The sequence below is a fragment of the Malurus melanocephalus genome, unplaced genomic scaffold (assembly GCF_030028575.1).
Source record: "Malurus melanocephalus ecotype Western Australia unplaced genomic scaffold, MMel_1.1 scaffold_512, whole genome shotgun sequence".
Taxonomy (NCBI): Eukaryota; Metazoa; Chordata; class Aves; order Passeriformes; family Maluridae; genus Malurus; species Malurus melanocephalus.
Genome location: NW_026623744.1, coordinates 458,931 through 477,840, shown reverse-complemented (window position 1 = coordinate 477,840; position 18,910 = coordinate 458,931). Strand labels below are relative to the sequence as shown.

The following is an 18,910-nucleotide window of genomic DNA, read 5'->3' as shown; positions in this document are numbered from 1 at the left end:
TGAAACAAGTTAGATACATTTTAAAATAAACTACAAGAAAGATGAACTTCTGTCTGAAATTGGCCTGTTCGTGATGGGTGTTTGAAGTCCTCCATCTTGATTTCCACTGACCCACACCTGCTCTGTGCCCCACCTTCAAGGGTTCTTCAAAAAGTATTTCTCTTATTCATCCCTTCGTCATGATTCCTACAGGGGGACAATCATCCGACCCTTACRGTTCTTATTTCACAAGCCAGTAAGCATATTTAAAATCTTGCTTACCTTTTCGTCTGGTTTAATGTGTCCTGTGCAAGCTCTCATGCTCATTTGTTCCTTCAGCAAGGCCGCTGTAGTGGTTACTTTCATTTTCAAGGAAAAATTCACACAGGAAGCACAAGTCTTTAGTAGTGAGATTTGTCTGTAGTCCAGAAATCTTGGTTCATCATTCAGTTCCTGGAACTACAAAGGGAGAAACTAGTCTCCTAGGTTTTCATTAGCATTAGCAATTCATCAGCATTAAGAAAATAATCTGTGACCCTGAAGACTGGACCTAGAGGCATCTAGTAATCGCYGCCATAATGTGTCCCTAACCTTTGTGTTTAGAATTTAATTGGACTGGCTTAAGTGGACTGAGTCAAAAATTCCATCTGCYAAGGAAATGATAAATCACTATCAGATGTTTTAGGTAGGTACTACTGCCTAATTTCTCTAGTTTTGMAGGCACTAGGAAGACAGCTTCTGAACTGTTGATATGTCATGTTTTTAGCACACTGACCTAAAGTACTTTTGTTTGATTTCTAACTTTAATCAAACTAAGCTTGTAACYGTGATTCTGATTTTGATTGGCTTCACAGTGTGTGGTGTTCTGATCTAATTGCTTTTAGATGAGAGATCTTTCTTCTTTACCTTTCAGTGCCCTGAATAAAAGTGTAATGTGTTTTAAGGTTTCAGAAAATCTTGCTCCTGTGAAGGCAGTTCATCAGTCTATCAGGCATTAGATATTGTAGTTAGAGCAGGAGGTTGCTTGTATGGGGGTCAGAATTAACTACCTATGCAATCCTGTCTTCTTSGTGTTTGGAGTTGTGGTAATTTAGAGTATGCATCTCATACAGTCTTCTTTTTTTTCAGGATTGGAGTTTGTATTTGTGTGAAGTTTTCTATTTGATAGACTTAGAATTATAAAACAGCCCAGATTAGAAGTGACCTCGAAAGAGCATCTACTCCAAACTTTCATGGGTAGGGAAGCCTAGATGAGGTTATCTGGTACCCTGTCCGATTGCAACTTGAAAGTCTCCAGTGATGAGGATTCTTACCATGTCCCTGCATTCCAGCAATTGATTSTTCTCACTCTAAAAAATATTTTTCTTATTTCAAGATGAAGCTTTCTGTTGTAACTTGTATCTGTTGCCTCTTGTGCTCCCCATGTGGCTCCTTTTGAAGAGAGAGCCTCTGTCATTTTTGTAGCCACCCTTTAAGACTTTTTCATTCTCTATTAAGAGGGAGGAAGTAATCATTCATTAAAATTCTAGCATCTTCTATGAGCTCATACACTCTCTATGTGTAGTAGATATTTAGATACCTATAGTATCTAAAAAAATAGATTACATTTTCATTGATGCTTTTTCTTTTTTCATGAACTTACACTTTCCTGGCTTTTTCCAAGAATTTCTTAGCCAGAAGTGATAGATGTGATTTACTGTTTACCTCAGCTGATGGAAAAATACAGATTTTCCAAAAGAAAGAAATCATCAAGCCATTTTCAGTCTATACTGTTCTCTAGAGGARAAAAATCAATTTTGTATTTTATGTGGTCATCTAGCTCATTTTCTCTCTTTTTCCTCAGTGCTGTTTAAGAGTTCTGTGGTATCTATTAGATACAATTCAAACCACTAAAAATTAATTTCAGAAGGCCTGATGTTCTGGAAGGTGTCTCTGGGTTAAGAAATGCAGGTACTATAGAGAAAATACAGCAATCTGAGAAGAGGTTGGTTTGTTGTGGTTGTTGGTGAAGCGCTCATCTCCTTGACATGTGATTGATCTTCATAATTACACATACAACAGCATGTATAATTTGTGTATCAAGTTACAGTAACTGTAAAAATAGAACTACGTGCATCATGATTTTCCTGTGTTTGTAGAGGACCTGAAACATAAAACAGATGCTTTTCTTTCCAAGGTACCTGCTATCTACTTTGATTTTGATAATTGGTTGCCTAATTTGGCATATTTGCAGTAGTCCATTAAAATGGACTTATGAAAACTTCTGCCACTGTGCCTTGTTTTGCAGTCAAACCTGCCTGCAGTCCAAGGTGATTTAACTGGATATCAGAGTACGCCTGCTTGGTCCTTCAGGACAAAAGGGATTTAAAAGACAAAAGCTAGACTTCACTTTCAGCCAGGCTCATAAGAAATATAATTTTAATACAATAAATGAGGCAGTCTCCAGAACAGTGCAGTAAAAAGCCTGGATGGGAAGATGACCAGAATGTGTTGTCATCTCCATCCACAACTGTATGTGCATTCTAGTAAGCCGGAGACTGTGCTTTTGTTACAGGACAATGCTGTCAATAGTCCAGAGAATAGGTATCTTCTCAAAAGGAGGCAAGGATGGGAAAAAAAACAGTTGACTTGCTTCTGTGTATTTACTGTAGTTTTGTGTGGTTTTTATGGAGGATAAAGGAATAGAAATTAAACACTTAATGAAGTAGAAGATTTAAGACAGTCATCTTTTTTCATCTTTTTTTTTTTTTTTTTTTTTTTTTTTTTTTTTAGTTTCAGAGTCTTGTCCTCACCTTTTAAGAGTTGATAGACCTAAAAACTATTTTGTCTTTTTATTTAGAGAACTATTTTCGTTGGAAAATGAGAGATATAATAGCAGGCAGTGACCTCATGATCTTACTACATCATTAATTAATATTCTAGAATCAGTGTTACAACAACTATAGTAAGTATGAATCACCTGGGTGCAGTGAACAGTTGGCCACAGTCCAGACATTTATTTTTCTATCCAGAAGTTCTGTTCTAGCCAACTAATAACTCATCTGGGGACACTGCTGTGTTCAGCTCATGGTCCAGGGATATGTTTCTTGCATAAAGGAAAACTGCAATTTGGCTGGTTGAGTTTGTTTATTTATTTATTTATCAAGCAATGCAAACAAATAAAAAACCCCAAAGAYGCAAGTTGCAAACCTAACTATAGATGATACATACTAGGTCACTTAAACAGCTGGCTTTTCTTTGACTGTAAGATTGCCTTTGATTTTTTTGCTTTGATGTGATGTATTGCTTTACAGCAACAAGTGCTTGGATATTTTATAATCAGTTGTAAATCTATTGGTGAAATTCATCCAGTCTCTTAATACCAGGAGGTGGTTGCCTGCATCATACCATGTCTGTGGTATCAGATAGATTGTTTGTGACCTGGACAGTATTTTGCATGGGTGCTAGCAGCTGTATTTAAGAACTTCTTATTGTTTATTTTTTTTAATAGGAGATATATGATAAACAGAAATAGTGTAATAAATTGTGATGGGAAGTGAACATTGTAAGGAGTTTTTTATGTTCAGAGTGAATATGGCAAAATATGCGTGTGTGGTTTTTAATACATAGTAGGGTCTACMGTATACATTACTACAAAACTGAGAAACAAGGGTTTTACGAAATCTTGCATTTCTAGATTGGCTGTGGAACTCAAATTCTTCAATGAAGTTGGCTGAAAAAAAATATAATCTTTGTGATAATCTCTGTAAATGGCCTGTAGTGCCATCATTGAAATACCACTGGTGATAGTGCTAAGCATTTAATTGATCAAGTATTGTTTTTYCTGTGCAGAAGCTTCAGTATGAGGCGGGGTGGATGGCGGAAACGAGCTGCAGAGGGCGATGGATGGGGAATATGGGTATGTTCAAACCCTATTGGCTTTTTTTTTTTTAAAGAGGTAAATGGCACTGTGGTTAAAAAGGGTTTACAGTTTTGTTATACATGCTAAATGGATGCTGTAAATTACATCCTTTTGTTTTACTTGAAARCACTTAATTGAGTTTGAAAGAAATTTTTTCATTAACAGTTTTTGAAGTCTGTGTTCACAATAATCACTAAATTTTGTTATTAATAAGTGCAGACCCTTGAATACCTTTAAATCACTATTTTAAAAATAAACTAAATAATTTGAAAATGACTTATGGTTGTCTCCACCATATTCTGTAGTTGGACGAACAATAACTGAGGCACCTAATTTACATAAATGTTTGAAATATTACTGTATCATGTATATTCAAGAATTGAAAATACGTGGAATCACACACATTATTTCATTAGGCAATGAGCCACCAATTTAGCACCCAGATTTGCATCATCCCATTCTTCTTCCTTTTTATTCTATAAGAGTTTTTATATATCTAGAATCTTTTCCTGTAAGAAAAAAAGAAGTATGAAATAAATCCTGCCATGTTGGTAACAAGATGCAGTTATCTTGTAGATAAGAATTTATGGTGGAGGATTTGCTGTTTTTCATTTGAAAAAAGAATGTCGTTTGTGTGTCAACCAAATTCAGTTTGAAGGAATGTTGCTTACCTTTCCAATCTTATAATTAACCAGTTTCTGTATGCAAACATTAGGAAATAAGACTGGCATCATGGGTTGTGTTTTGTTTTAATTTAAAAACTAGGGTGGGTACATGTCAGCAAAAGTTAAGAAACTGGAGGATCAATTCCGATCAGATTCAGTCATACAGCAACAGAGGGATGGAAATTCATCAAGTATCTTTAGTGGAGTCGCCATCTACGTCAATGGCTTGACAGGTGAACTTTTTCTTTTCTTAAGGATCTGTTTTGTGTTTCCATGTTTCCCATCCTGAGTAGAGGTAACTAAAACAAATGAATTTGCAACTAAGTAAATACATGACAATTATTATATGTTTTTATATATTCCATTGTTTTTCATAATTAAGGTTTTCAACATGAAATCAAATTTACATTCTGAGTATAAATATTGCTTTACTATATCATTTACGTGAGATAACTTGCAAAAGTAGGAGTAGATCTTTCCATATTTCTGTGATCTTATTATTTGAAATGAAACRTTTTAACTTCTTCCATCCTCCTCCACTTACTAAATTTTAAATTTTACAAATTGTTGATGATTAGTCTATATGCCTTAAATTTATGTTTGGGAGAATATGTTGAGGTTTTCTTGCTCAGATTGGCATAATATGTGAGACAGAACCTGCTAATAGTGGAAGGAGGAACAAGAGAACAGGTGAGACATTTTTACATTTTGGGGACCATCTGTGATGGACTGATAGTGCATGTTAGCTGGACTATGGTTTTTAATCTACCATGCTTATGTTCATACTTCTCCTTAGCTCTGTGAAGCAGCTTAATAACATTCTGGAAATTACYCAGAAGCCTTTTTCAGGAATCTGTGCCAGCAATATTGTGATTGTTATGTAACTGATGTGTACAGCTTCTATCAGATATATTAGTGCTGATTTAAGCACAAGGCTCAAACAGATTGAAGAAGGTTGAAGTGGATATGTTAAACTATTAATACATCTGGATTGGTTGTTCAGTGCAGGCCATTTCTTTAGTGAAAATCCAGCCTTTGGGTATTCCTCGAGCTACTAATCCCTAAACAGAGCTCTAGAAGATGGTTGTCCAAAAGGCTGGAGTAGGAAAGATAACACTTGGAGAAAATGTGTGCTAATATCAGTTAAAAATTAGTGATATAGTGAAGTGTTAGACATATTTTGAGAGTTGACAGGAAGGAATCGTAACTGTATCCATTAAAAAAATTTCTTCCTTCTTGTGTAGATCACCTTTTTTTTTTAAGTATCTTGTGCTAGATTCACTATTCAAGCATTGTGTTAGTGCTGACCCAAATCTTTTGGTGCCTGTGTGACACCACTGCAAACATTTTCCAAAGCTAACATTTTTTTCTTCCTCTCCACGCCCCCCCCGCTTGCAAAATAAGTACTCTTTTAAGCATCAGTGAGGAGATAAGAAAAGTTGTTAGTTTTTAAGGTATTCTTCATTCCCTGTAACAATTCAAGAATAAGCTGGTAAGGAAGGAGTTAACTGCTTTGGTAAATCAGAAATTGTATAAWAGGAGTTCCATGCTGTTGCTAAACCATTTGATATTAATTATTTTCTGTTGCTTCTGGGTATAAACTATTCTCCCAAACTCCRGTGAAAAGATAATCTAATTTTGTATTATGTTGATGTAAAGCATTTTTGGTATAGTTTAGTGTTACATCTACCTGAGTATTTTTTCCTGCCCTTCGCCATACATGTTGAGGGAAGAGCCTCCCTAGCAAATAGAATGTTTACTTTCCAAATCAGTGTTTTCAAAACATGATTTTCTGTATTTCTTGCAAAATGTTTTTCTGATTTGTTCTTGGAGGAACTTGTAATTTTTTTTCATTAGTGAAACATATATCAATTAAAAGGGTTTTTTTACTGTATTTGGTGACATGAAACAGGAATATTTCTGGTTTTAATTTTATAGATCCCTCAGCTGATGAATTAAGGCGGCTGATGATGTTACATGGAGGCCAATACCATGTGTACTATTCCAGATCAAAAACAACTCACATTATTGCCACCAATCTTCCAAATGCCAAAATAAAAGAATTGAAAGGAGAAAAAGTAGTTCGGCCAGAGTGGATCATGGAAAGGTAAGTTTAGGTCTACTGAATTTGGAGATTTCTCCTTTTGGGGGGAAAAAATACCCAAGAAAAATATGGGGAGGAAAAAAATTAAAGAAGGTTGCATTTTGAGATTTATGGTTTAGCTTAAAATAAATAAGTTGTAGAACAGCTGAGTAGAAATACCACTCTTGCGTTGAAGGTTTGCTTCTTAGAGATTGTTTCTTTAGAAATGTCACTAAGAACATTCAGAAAGTCTCAGACATATTAGGAAACTAGACATCCTGTTAATTCTATTTAATATCTAACCAATTGACCAGAATTCATCTTAGGATGTTAAATAACTACTRTGTGATTCTTTTTAAACTCCTGCATTGTGCATTTCATAAGTTTCATGTCCTTGGTATATAAAGAAAGATGTCAATGGAAAAGTGTTCTCATAAAATTGGGACTAATCCATCTAAACATTTTATTGTGTTSTGACTTTGTAAGAAAGTAATAAAAACAAAATGAAATTAAAAGTCCACATTTTATTTACAAAGAATTTATTTCTTTGGCTTCTCCATGCACTGGAATGTGCAGAATCGGCTGAAGTCATCCTTAGGTCCTTGCTAAACTTGATAGCCAAGCTCAGAGAAGTTAATATGGCTTGCATCTGTCTTGTTCCACCTGAGGAATGTAGAGGAAATAGAACATACAGGAATATATTCTAGAAATTATCCTGTCAGTGTCATGCAACTCTTAAGTAACCTCTTTCCTAGATGACCAGAAGAAACAGGCAAGGAACTGTTCTGCAATGTATGTGTGAAATCTTATTTGCACTTTGCTGATTTTCAGTCCTATGTGTTCAACTGTTTCATATCATGTACCTTTATGGTCAATTTTTTAAACTTTAGTTAGAAATTATAAATGTCTCAGTCTGAAAAAGACTTAAGATACATTTTTTCCCAACAGTTTTAGGGCTTCACCCCTGTATTTAAGAACTTGGAAAACTGATGGTAGGTGTGGTTTTATTTGGAAGATGTGACGGTTTYTTATTAGTGCCATTAGAGCTTGTTTTGATTTTGACCAAGTTGGAAAAATCAATTTGTATACATTCAGTAGAGACTTGGTAGAATCTAATGTATGAAATCTCCTAAAATTTTTCTTCTAGTGTCTTGTGTTCAGGTTATGCATCCTGATTCTGAAAGGTTATAATGAAGAGTAAGTCAGAAGAACCAAGTATAGACAGATACATGAGTTTGGGTACAAGGAAGAGGGGAATTCACTGTTTCAGCAGAACGGGGTTCATATAAAAATCTAGAATAGAAGCTAATTTCACAACCACCTCTTTTTTTTTCCCCCTTCTTCTCGACAATGTTAAAGAATACTCAGTAATTAAATAATCCACCTCTGTCTAAATTACATTCTCAGTAGATCAATTGGTGAAAATCAGAGTAGTAGATGTAGAGTTTCCGATTGCATAGAATTGGAAAGGACCTTAAAGATCATCTAGTTCCAGCCTCCTTGCTATGGACTAGGTCACCTTCCACTAAGTTGCTCAAAGCCTCTTCCAATGTGAACACTTCCAGGGATGGACCATTCACAGTTTCTCTGGCAGCTTGTTCCAGTGCCTCACCATACTCACAGTAAAGAATACCTAATCAAAACCTACCCTCTTCCAGCTTCAAGCTATTCCCCCTTGTCCTGTCACTACACACCCTTGTAAAAAGTCTCTAGTTCTCTTGTAGTCAATATGATGGTTTGCAATTTTTTCATATTGATTAAGAATCTACCGTAAAATGCTGATGTCACAAATTGCTGTTAAAATAGTGTTGTTAGATCTTTGCTCTTGTCACTCAGGGTTGCAAAATTAAGAGGTTGTTTGTGGAGCTTTGATTTGTTTCTTTTGTGTACATATTATGATTTGGTCCTTARCTACATGATAACATGCCATCTTTTTTCGCTATGGCACCTGCCATATTCTCTGCACAGAAAAGATTGAGTTCAGGTTGCAGACTGTTAGTACAGTGACTTGGCTTTTGATTCTTGTCTCCATAACCCTGTTCGTTACTTACTGCATGATACTCGAATTCTTTGCTCATGATGAAATGAATGATTAATTCCTGTCTTTTATTGGTGCTTWTCACTGTAGCATCTATCTGCATTCCAAAGATTAATGAACTTAATTAACATGGCACCATTTCAATTGCTTTTTTTTTTGAGCCACCAAAAAGTCRTTAAGGTAAAATACCAAAAATGTAAATAATTTGTAATATGCAATGGAAACTGTATAAGATTTTTCAGAGTTACTTGCACAAGGATGGTAAGGCATATGTAGAACTTTATTGCTGCATTAAAAGCTTTGCATATTTTGAACCATGGTATAAAGTCAGACTCTTATAAACCCATTGTTAAATGCAAGTAGCTCTAGAATTTCGGTTTAATTAGCATCCCATAGAGATCTTGTGTAACAGTACTTGCAAAATCCAGTGTTGCAGAGTAATAGTGTGGTTGCTGTAGTGACAAAATCATTCTTTCTGCATGCCCTTTATTTTGTGTTTTTGCTACCCTCTCTGTGTTTGCAACAAACGAAGAGGATTGTAGGCAGGCCTCCTTCCTAAATCAATCTGCCTTCATTTGAAAAACACACCACACAGTTATGCAGCTTGGAAAGGTTGTTGTGCATTGAAAGCCAAATTCAGGTGATTTGAGAGCAACTTGACTTTCCAATTTGAATATTCTTTTAACTTTCTTTGACATTTATAATGTGAAGAAAATAGCTTAAAATAATGACAAAAGAATAAAAATAATAATAAAAAATAAAATTAGTCTGGGATAACACCTTGTTTTCTGATGAGGATTCAGAATGTAAAAGAGAGGAGTAGATTACACTTGTGATTGCAGTAGCGCTTTTGACACAGTCCCCTGTTGTATTATTGAAGATAAATTGGGGAGATATTAATTGGATCGTGGGCTCCTAGCTGAGGGTAGTATTGGCCTAACTGCCTTCATCACTATAGTGGTCAGCAATTCAGAGTCAAACTAGCAAATGATTACAAGGGGCATTTCTGAGGAATTCACACTGGGGCGGATGCAGTTTATTGTCTTCACTAACAACATGGACATGGGTGATGCAGTGGAAAAYACCTTCAGCAAATTTGTGGATGATTTAGAAGGGAACAGTTGATATACTGAAGAGCAGGGCTACCCTTTGGAGAGCATCAACAAAATGGCAGAAACTTGATGAAATTCAACAAAGCGAAATGCAGAGTCCTGAATGCAAGACAGAATTCCATGCAACCAGACAGGCTAGGGACTCACTGGCTAGGACACACCCTTGTAATCCACCAGGACCCTCAAGTCTTTCCCTGTAGGATAACCATGAAGCAGCAGTTGTGCCCTTGTGGATATAAAGGCTAACAGCATACTAGGTTGCATTGGCAAGACCATAGATCGCAGATCAAGGAAAGGGATTCTTCCAATCTGTTCAACACTTCTGAAGCTAAATCTATGTCAGATTTTGGATTTTTCAGTACAAGAAAGATACTGACAACTGCAATGAATTCAGAGGTGTACCACCAATATGAGCAAATGGTATACTATGAGCGGCTGAGGAAGCTGGTTGTGACCTGCTTGGAGGGGAGGGGACTAGGAGGGGGTCTAATCATTGCCTTTCATTACCAGTATGGAGGTTACGGAGGGTGTGGAGCCAGATTTTTCTTCAAGATGCACAGTAAGAAGACAAGAGGCAATAGTCACAAGTTGCAGTGAAGAAAAAATCAACTATAAGAAAAAGATTTTTCCAATAAAAGAGATTAAGCAGTGAAACAGGTGCCTAGAGAGGGTTGTGGAATTTCTGTCTTTGGAGCTACTCAAACTTAGTGTGGACTCAGTCCTGGGTAATCAGATCTGACTTTAAAGATAATACTGCTTTGATCAGTGTTTGGATTAGAGACATCCAGAGGTCCTTACCGATCTACTTTTTTGTAGTGATTATGAATTCTGTGATGCAGGGAAGGTGGAATGGGGAAAGATGTTGAATGATGTGTCTAAACTAGGATTCCTATTGCTGCATCTTAATACAGCTTGGAAAAGAACAACTGTTTGTTGATCTTGTAATGCAGCTATTCCAGTAGCTAAAATCTTGAAGTCATGGACAAGTTCTTAAATAAACATGGGTTTATTTTATCATCTTGAAATTGTGGCAATTGTTTTGAAATATTACCAAGGCAGTTCTGTACCCAGATTTGCACCTGGTCATATGAGAAACAGTCAAATCAGGCATTGTAAAAGCTTAGTTGCTGCATCACCACTTTGTGTACAAGAAGGCTTTGGAACTCTACGAGGTGTATTTTTAACTCTGTTTGGCAGTGTTTAATGCAAATTATATTCCTTTATGAATGATACATATTCATATAGCAACCAGTATTGAATTKATATATTTTTTGGTTCTGTTTTACTATCCTACTTCCATAGAAACCTTACCAGGTATATGTATATGCCTAACTAGTTTTAATTTATCTAATTGGGAAATGTGATCTCTTACTATATTCTCTCTAATTGCAGCCAGAAAGCTCCTAAGGGCTTTTGTTTCACTGTCCAGCTCCCTTGACAGTAGTGCAGATTCAAGCAAGAGAAAACATTCGGGTGTTGAAGAACGAAAAGGAAATAATCTTCAAAATTTGACTCTAGTTCTATCTTCAGAACTAAATACTAATACTAATCTGCTTTGGTATGGAAAAGGTTCCTGTGCTACGTGCAGTTCAGCATCTCTGACCCAGTGTTCAATTTGAAGAATTGTATATGAAGAAGTGAAGTGTAGGCTTGGAAAGCTGTTACTCTACTGCCAGCAACAGGTGTTGGGGTGGAGAGGTGAAATAATTCTGTAGTGTATTTTTGAGACAGTTTCGCTTCCAAATGTATGGCTTCCCTAAGGAATTTGGCAGTTACTCAAGTATAACTGCAGTTTTAGTGGAAGAGGAAAAAGAAGAGGGAGATACATTGGAACACAGTAACACATAACTGGAATGATTGCTGTAGATATTTTTGGAAGGTCTGTATGGACATTATGCTTCTGTTTAGCTTTCTTCAGTGATTTTTTTCACAAGAAGGGGTAATTAGATTTGTGGAATGGAAAAGGTAGTTAATTTTTAATAGTGAACCACATCCTAGCTGACCTCTTTCAAATTTACCCATCTCAAGACTCTGTTAGATCTGTTATTCAGGTAGAATAACCTGTACCACTCACCAAGGGTTTTTTGATTGTTTTGTTTAAATTAAATACTTGGGGTTTGTGTGTGTCAGTTGGAAAGGGAAAGGGATGTAGACAACTGACCAACAAAACTTTGCTAATGTCTTCTGTTGTACCAGTCAACACATCACAGATTACTGTTCAGTTCAGTCCAGTTAGAGGTGAGAAAGGGGTTGTGGAAGTAACTGCAAGTACATATAGGGTTGGGGTTTTTTTAGCAGAGAAGGCTGGAATTTTTTAAAAACTTCTTAAGTGGTAACCTGTTCATTCTTTGTTTTTTAGCATTAAAGCTGGACGTCTCCTTTCGTACATTCCGTATCAGCTTTACACCAAGCAGTCAAGTGTTCAGAAAGGCCTCAACTTTAACAGCATATGCAAACCTGAGGATGCCATGCCAGGTCCAAGCAATATAGCTAAAGATCTCAACAGGGTGTAAGTGTTTCTGATTTTATAATGCAGATGCTCATCTTTCACCCATAAAGGGTTTGCATTTGTAAATATGTAGCATTTGTTAAGTTCATTTCAGCTTTATAAGAGGCAAGCTCCGAGGCACTGAGATTTAAAAGTAAGGCATGGGTGTATAAATACTTTGAGAACTTTGAGTTACCTTGACTCCAAGCCTTGTCCCCAGTGTTTGGATCACAGTTTGCTTGATAATATAACCTAGGAGTCCTAGCATGTAATATATCTGTATGGAAGCAATAGGCATGCATTAAAGGATTCTGACGGGTGACATTGAAAAGTMGGTCTTTATTTCAAAACTAAAATGCTGGTGACTACTTTCGTTAAAGGTGCCTAGGAATTAATATAATTGCATACCAGTTGCTAAGCTCTTCCTTAGCCTCTTAAAAAAGAAGTATACAGTATACATTGTGTATGCTAACACCAAGGTTTAAGTCACRCTTGAGAGAGAAGATGGATTAAAAAATGAAATTGCAGTATTAAAAAAGTATCCTAAGAGACCTGAGACCTTGAGAAGAGAGTTGAAGAAAAAGCATCAGTGAAGCTTTTTAACTAGCAGGGGAATTGGAATTTGGAAAGGAGCATTCAAATTGAACTTTTCTATAGATTTCTTTTTTAAGAAGATTCCTGCATCCTTTTCAAAAATACATGTTTGTTCTTTATAGGCAAGAATAATAACATTACAGAATTTTTTTAGATCAGAAGTGATATCTGAATGTCATCTGGTTCAACACTACTGCTCAAACAGGGCCAGGGAGACTGTGCAAGATACTATACTTTTTGATTTGTACTGGTGAYCTGAGTTCTTCCACAGTCTGCTGGTTTTTTAGAAATTCAGTTATGCATTATGCTGAGGAGACTTCACCGCCTGAGTGGGATTTGTCTACATTTAGGAAAAATAAAACCAATCCCACAAAATGAAGCAGTATTTCATACCCAGATTTTAAACAATCACCATTATCTCTTAGTATTGCATTGTTAAAGATTTTTTAAAGGAGAAGAATATTCAGATTTGCCAATACAGTAGTCTAACTTYAAAAGCATGCCTATCCACTGGTACTAAATAAGTACCACTGAACATACCATTTTTAACCACACAACTCTTCCAAAATGCTGTGTTTACTGTCGTTTATGTTTGTGATACTGTTAACCAAGTTGTTGTCATTCTTAATTGGTTTTCTGGTTTCAGTGGCATACTGAATAGCTAATTAATTGACATTTTTTTTGTGTACTTAAATTGCTGGCTCTGGGAGTTGGGAGTGATACTTGGGTTTGTTGGTTTGYTTTCCTGCTGATCAAGAGTATGTCAAACTCTTGAACACTTTGGTTTTAATATCAAAGTTGATTTTTTGAATGAAAGCTTTGTCTTTGCACTAGTTCCCTTGTAGCAGAATGCTTGGGTTTATATGATTAAAAGTTGAAAAGTTGTTTGTTTGTGTTTTGTGGTTTTTATCAGAGCTAAGTATACATTTAATTTTTAGAGCCTGAACAGATTTTTTTCATTGAGAAAAAAATCTAACACAAATAATTTTCTAAAAAAATAGTGTTCTGTGTATACTTTCTCTTTCCTTTTTGTTTGTAACTAGTTAAGGAAAATCACATCTCTTGATAAAAGAACCGCTCCTTCTGATAGTTTGCATATTCCTGCAACATTCATTCTGTCCGTGACAGTTCAGTTCTGTTAACAAATAAATAATTACTGTAATTCAGTTGGAGATCTCCTGCCAAATTGAAGGCCTTGGAAATAGCTTCTCTAATGTGAGCATGGTCACTCCCATGTAAACTCCTAGTTGATAWTACATGAAATCTACAAAATCTTTGGTATGGCTTTATGTTTTGTGCCATTGAGAGGATGTGGCTCAGAATTTGAAGTAATTCTCTTAGGAATGTAACTGAAGTATATGCTGACAACAATTAGGAAGAAAAAGCTTGTAATTACCTGTAAATGTGCCTTTATTTGTAAAAGATACGGTGTTTAATTATTGTATCTATTTCAGAAATCATGTTAAAAAGTATGAAATGGAAAATGATGTCACACCCAATGGAATAAGCARCTGGAATGAAGAAGAGGAGGAAGAAAGTGACGATTTTGGATTTACAGAGCTGGAGGAGATTCTTCCCATACGGAAACACAATGGGATTCCTTCTCATAAAGACAGCACTGCTCTTTTTAATGGACACACACATACTTCTACCAGTGCCTTAAAAACACAGGATTGCTTGGTGCCCTCCGGCAATGGTGTTGCCAGCAGGTTCTCTCCAGGCCCTGTGCAGGAGGACGGGAAGACTGAGAAAGGCATGGTTGACTTTAGAGACTGCACAATGCAGCAGTTTCAGCAAAGCAACAAAAATACAGACTTTTCATGGAGTCCACACAGGACTACAAATAACTCATCCTCATCTTCATTTTTGCACAGTAATGCTAAAATAAATGGTGCTCACCACTCAACTGTTCAGGGGCCTTCAAGCACAAAAAGCACTTCTGTACCTGCTCCTAGCAAGGCAGCTTCCTTAACTGTGTCCAAACCTTCAGATTGTAGTTTTATTTCTGACTTTTATTCCCATTCAAGACTGCATCATATATCAACATGGAAGTGTGAATTGACAGAGTTTGTCAACAGCCTGCAGAGAAAAAACAGCGGTGTCTTTCCAGGAAGGGAAAAATTAAAAAAATGGAAAGCAGGCAGGTCTGCACTTAAAACTGACACAGGTAGATACTTGTTTAAGAAGGTTTATGCTAAGAAGATGCCTTGTATCTTTGTACATTAAATGTCTAAATGAGRTTACATAGTTTAGTATTGAGTATTCATATTACAGTCAGACTGTCTGGAAAAACTTGATGACTTTGATGCTGTGAAAACTAATGGGTCCAGTTGCTTTTGGCTTTGTTTGGGTTTTTTAAACTTAAAATGTTACTTAATGTCATTCTCTGGTCTATATTTAATTCCTCCTTGTAGAAATAGTATTCCTGACTTTATTAAGATATATGGATTGATAAGGGAGAAAATTACTATGTATATCTAAATACACAAGTCTGTAGTTGCTGTGTGAAAATCTGCAGGGAAAAAAGAGAAGGACAAATCTTACTGTTCAGCATGAGCATTTAAAAGATGAGTAACATTTGGACATGAGTTAAAAATCTAAGGGTTTTTTGTCAGTAAGAGTTTTATGTAGTTCTGGATCTGTTAAAGTGGGTAGTGTTATATGAGGCTTTTGAACCTGGCTTCAAGACAAATACTTTATGTCATTGCATCAAGGGCCAAAGTGTAAAAAATGTATAATTCATTAGAGTCAAAGTGTAACAAATACAGCTAAAGTATTTCACATCCTTAGAATCTCTTGTTTACAGTCTTATTAAATTAAAAGTTTAGTTCTGTACTATTAAAGAGATTCTGAATGCTGTGCTGTAAAATTATACACCTGTAATCATATGAAAATGTGCTTGATGARAAATTGCCACATCAAAAAAATTGTTAGATAATAAATCAACTGATTCTGTATTTGTGTTAGGACACCCCAGTTATCAAACATGTTAGCTTATGAACTACCTAATGTGTATTTTTCAAAATCAAAATGTGGTATAAGCTAATATGTATTAATTTTCTCTTTGATTTGGCCTAGAGTATTCAAATAGTCAGTGCCTGTGATTCAGTGATTCAGTAGGAGCTCCTTAACTTGATATCTTGATTTGTAAATACGCCCATTATAAGACAGTCGATATTTTTCAGAGAATGAGTTCAAATTGTAAATTATTAAAACCAAAAGGATATTTTTCTGATTACTCAGTAATTAACTCARATGTTAAGTTCGCTTGATGTATTGAAGTATTTTTTCACTGTTACACTTCTTTCATGCATTGTTCAAATTACCTATTTTTTTGTGTTAGATATTGCCACCTTTGGTAGGTCAGCAGCATAGACGTGCAGATTTGAACTTCTAGAAAGTATTAGTAGTGTTTTGTTCATGTAAGTTTTTCAGTGTGGAGGTATCTTGCTCATCTTTGCAGAATGTTTGCATGCATACAAGTACAGTAGTGACAAAATACAGTTGCATGGGACTTTTAAAGCTAATTGTGGTGAGTTTCATGAAGAATAATGGTAGCTCTTAGAGCAGCTAAGCTTATATTTTTATCTTTTGAATCAGTCTTCTGATTGATGAACCAAAAGGAGTAAAATTCTGTTCCTGAGTCAGTGTTAACATAGTGAAATTAAGATCCAGTGACARCAACATGCATTACTCTCCTTGGATTCGGAGAATTTATTAGGCAGAAGGTGTTAATTATGAGGAAAAAAACCCTCTTAAGTTAATTCATTGTTTAGGCTGTTTGTCTACTGCTTATGTTTAACTTTCTCAGAGTAAATGCCTTCTTGGTGAGAAGAAACAAAAACATTTATCGTTTAGAGGTGGTAAAAGCTTGATAATAGACCTTGATGACTACTGTGAGTAGTACCAAAGAGTATAAATTAGGGTTCAAGTTTTCTGTTGGTGTATCTTCACATTAGGTAATGTGTCTGTTGCGAGCTCAGCCAAGCCACAGAGCTGTATAATGCACGTGGATATGGATTGCTTCTTTGTGTCTGTGGCTATCCGAAATAGACCAGATCTCAAAGGTCAGTATTTAATTGTSTGTTACGGTTTACTCAGTTAAGCCTTTAAAAAACGAAACTTGCATAATTATAAAATTAACTTTTCATATTAATTTTTTTCTTGCATYTTCAATAGTCAGACCATGCAACTTTCATATTCCTGTTTACTTTCTCACAATCCAAAAGCAAGTGGAAGAGAGAACTGGAATTCTCCTTGCTATCTCCTTTCAGTATCTAAAGTAAGAAGAGAGAAGTAAAATCTGTAGTAACTATTCTCTGTGACATTGTACATATCTTACTGAGATTTTAATATACTTTATTAGAAATAAGAAATCAAATTTCTGTTGTACCAAAAACGTGGGGTACACTGGACACTGTCTAATTAAAAGGAAAAAAAAAGGCAAATAAAATGGGATATCTTAATAATTTTCCTGAAGTAGTTTAACTAGAAAAGTGGAAAGGCTGAGAGTTAATTATCTCTGCCTGATGCATATTTTTCAAGGGAAATTTGTTTATCCTTTCCTTTTCTCTTTAAGCTCTTACACATTAAATTTTAAGACCTGGAGGATGAACAATTCATTAACATTTAGAAATCTTGAGTATGATCATCCTTAAGATATAGGAGAGTTAGTGGAGCATCTTAGCCAACTTTGGTGGGTTTGTTTTTTACAAGTGTACCATTCAGAAATGGAGATCCTAGTTCTGTGCAAACACTCAACTTTAGGGATGCACAACTTTGAAGACTTGTTGCAGTGGTGACCATCTCACACTCCCAGCTTTCACAGACCTTGGGAAAGAGTAAGCTGTATATGTGGTTCCATTGCTCTCTTCTGTCCTAAGGCAGGAGCAACCGTATCAGATACTCCTGCTATGTTTGGTTCTTTAAAACTTGATTTCCTGCCAAGTTTCAAATTCTGTTACTGGAACAAAGAATGTGGGATTTTTCTGCAAATACGTTTTCTGTTCCACAGAAGTCTGCCAGAACTTTCAGTGCATAAATTAGCTTCCTTTGGAAACACCATGGAGGTGTTGATATTACAGAAAAGTCAAAAGTTTACTGAAAATTTTGGTTTAGAGAGTTAAACTAAGTGGAACTAAGTGTTTTGGCATGTGTATATTTTCTGGTTTACTTAAGCTAATAAACATGTTGAAGTATTTAAAATCAGTCAGGGTTTGCTGTATTTTAAACTAATGAATCATTAGGTCATTGGTGAAATTTCACAGTTTCCATTTATATTTGTTATTAAAGACAAACTACTATGACTGTATTTTCACTCATGAAAAGCTTTTTGTCTTTACATGTGACTGCAATTACAGATTCAACAGATTGTTGTTGCAATTCCAAGTCACTTTCTTAGCTGTTCCTTCTTTAGTGCTTTAAGAGCATCTAAGCCTGAAAAAAACTATAGAAAGAAATTAAAAGTCCTTATGACCTTATCCTAATTGTGCTGTTATTAAAATGTAAGCAATTACAGGTATTGACCTGTAAGTATATGCCTTTTTTCTCCACAGGAAAGCCAGTAGCTGTTACTAGTAACAGAGGTGCAGGAAAGGCGCCACTGCGCCCTGGTGCAAACCCCCAGCTTGAGCAGCAATATTACCAGAAAAAACTATTGAATGGCAAAGCAGGTACAGATAAGTCTGTCTGTATGTATGTTTTTAACTGTTGTTATAGAAGACTTAARTTATTGATACAGTGTACCATGGATAAATTAATTTCTTTCATGTGGGGGTTTTCAGAAAAGAAATACCTTTGGACAGCATGGTGCTCTGTGGCCTGAGTAACAGCAGGCCACTGTGGTTTCTTGTTAGCTTTGCTCAGTATGGCTAACCTGATTTAGAGTAAATTTAGGTTTTGCTCACGTTCATTGAAGTTGAGTGCAAGATAGAATGTTAAGTAGTTATTTAAAATTAGAAATAAATACAGGCTGTCCAGGTTCACTTTTTTCTCAGAAAATCRAGTGTAGGGAAGAAGGTACAAAATAAAGTTTTTAAGTCTGCTACAGG

General features: G+C 35.7%; 1 protein-coding gene across 3 annotated transcripts in view; it reads left to right on the top strand.

Annotated features, from left to right (window-relative positions):
* Positions 1-18,910, top strand: part of REV1 (REV1 DNA directed polymerase) — a 55,485-nt gene that overhangs the window by 10,809 nt on the left and 25,766 nt on the right. For 2 of the 3 annotated variants that reach the window (XM_057381511.1, XM_057381510.1), the window contains exons 2-8: positions 3,811-3,877; positions 4,646-4,778; positions 6,484-6,652; positions 12,138-12,287; positions 14,315-15,027; positions 16,820-16,927; positions 18,416-18,532. In XM_057381511.1, coding sequence (XP_057237494.1) covers positions 3,821-3,877; positions 4,646-4,778; positions 6,484-6,652; positions 12,138-12,287; positions 14,315-15,027; positions 16,820-16,927; positions 18,416-18,532 — 1,447 coding nt within the window. In that variant the 5' untranslated portion in view covers positions 3,811-3,820. The remainder of the gene's footprint in view (positions 1-3,810; positions 3,878-4,645; positions 4,779-6,483; positions 6,653-12,137; positions 12,288-14,314; positions 15,028-16,819; positions 16,928-18,415; positions 18,533-18,910) is intronic. The other variant, XM_057381512.1, reaches the window with a different exon arrangement.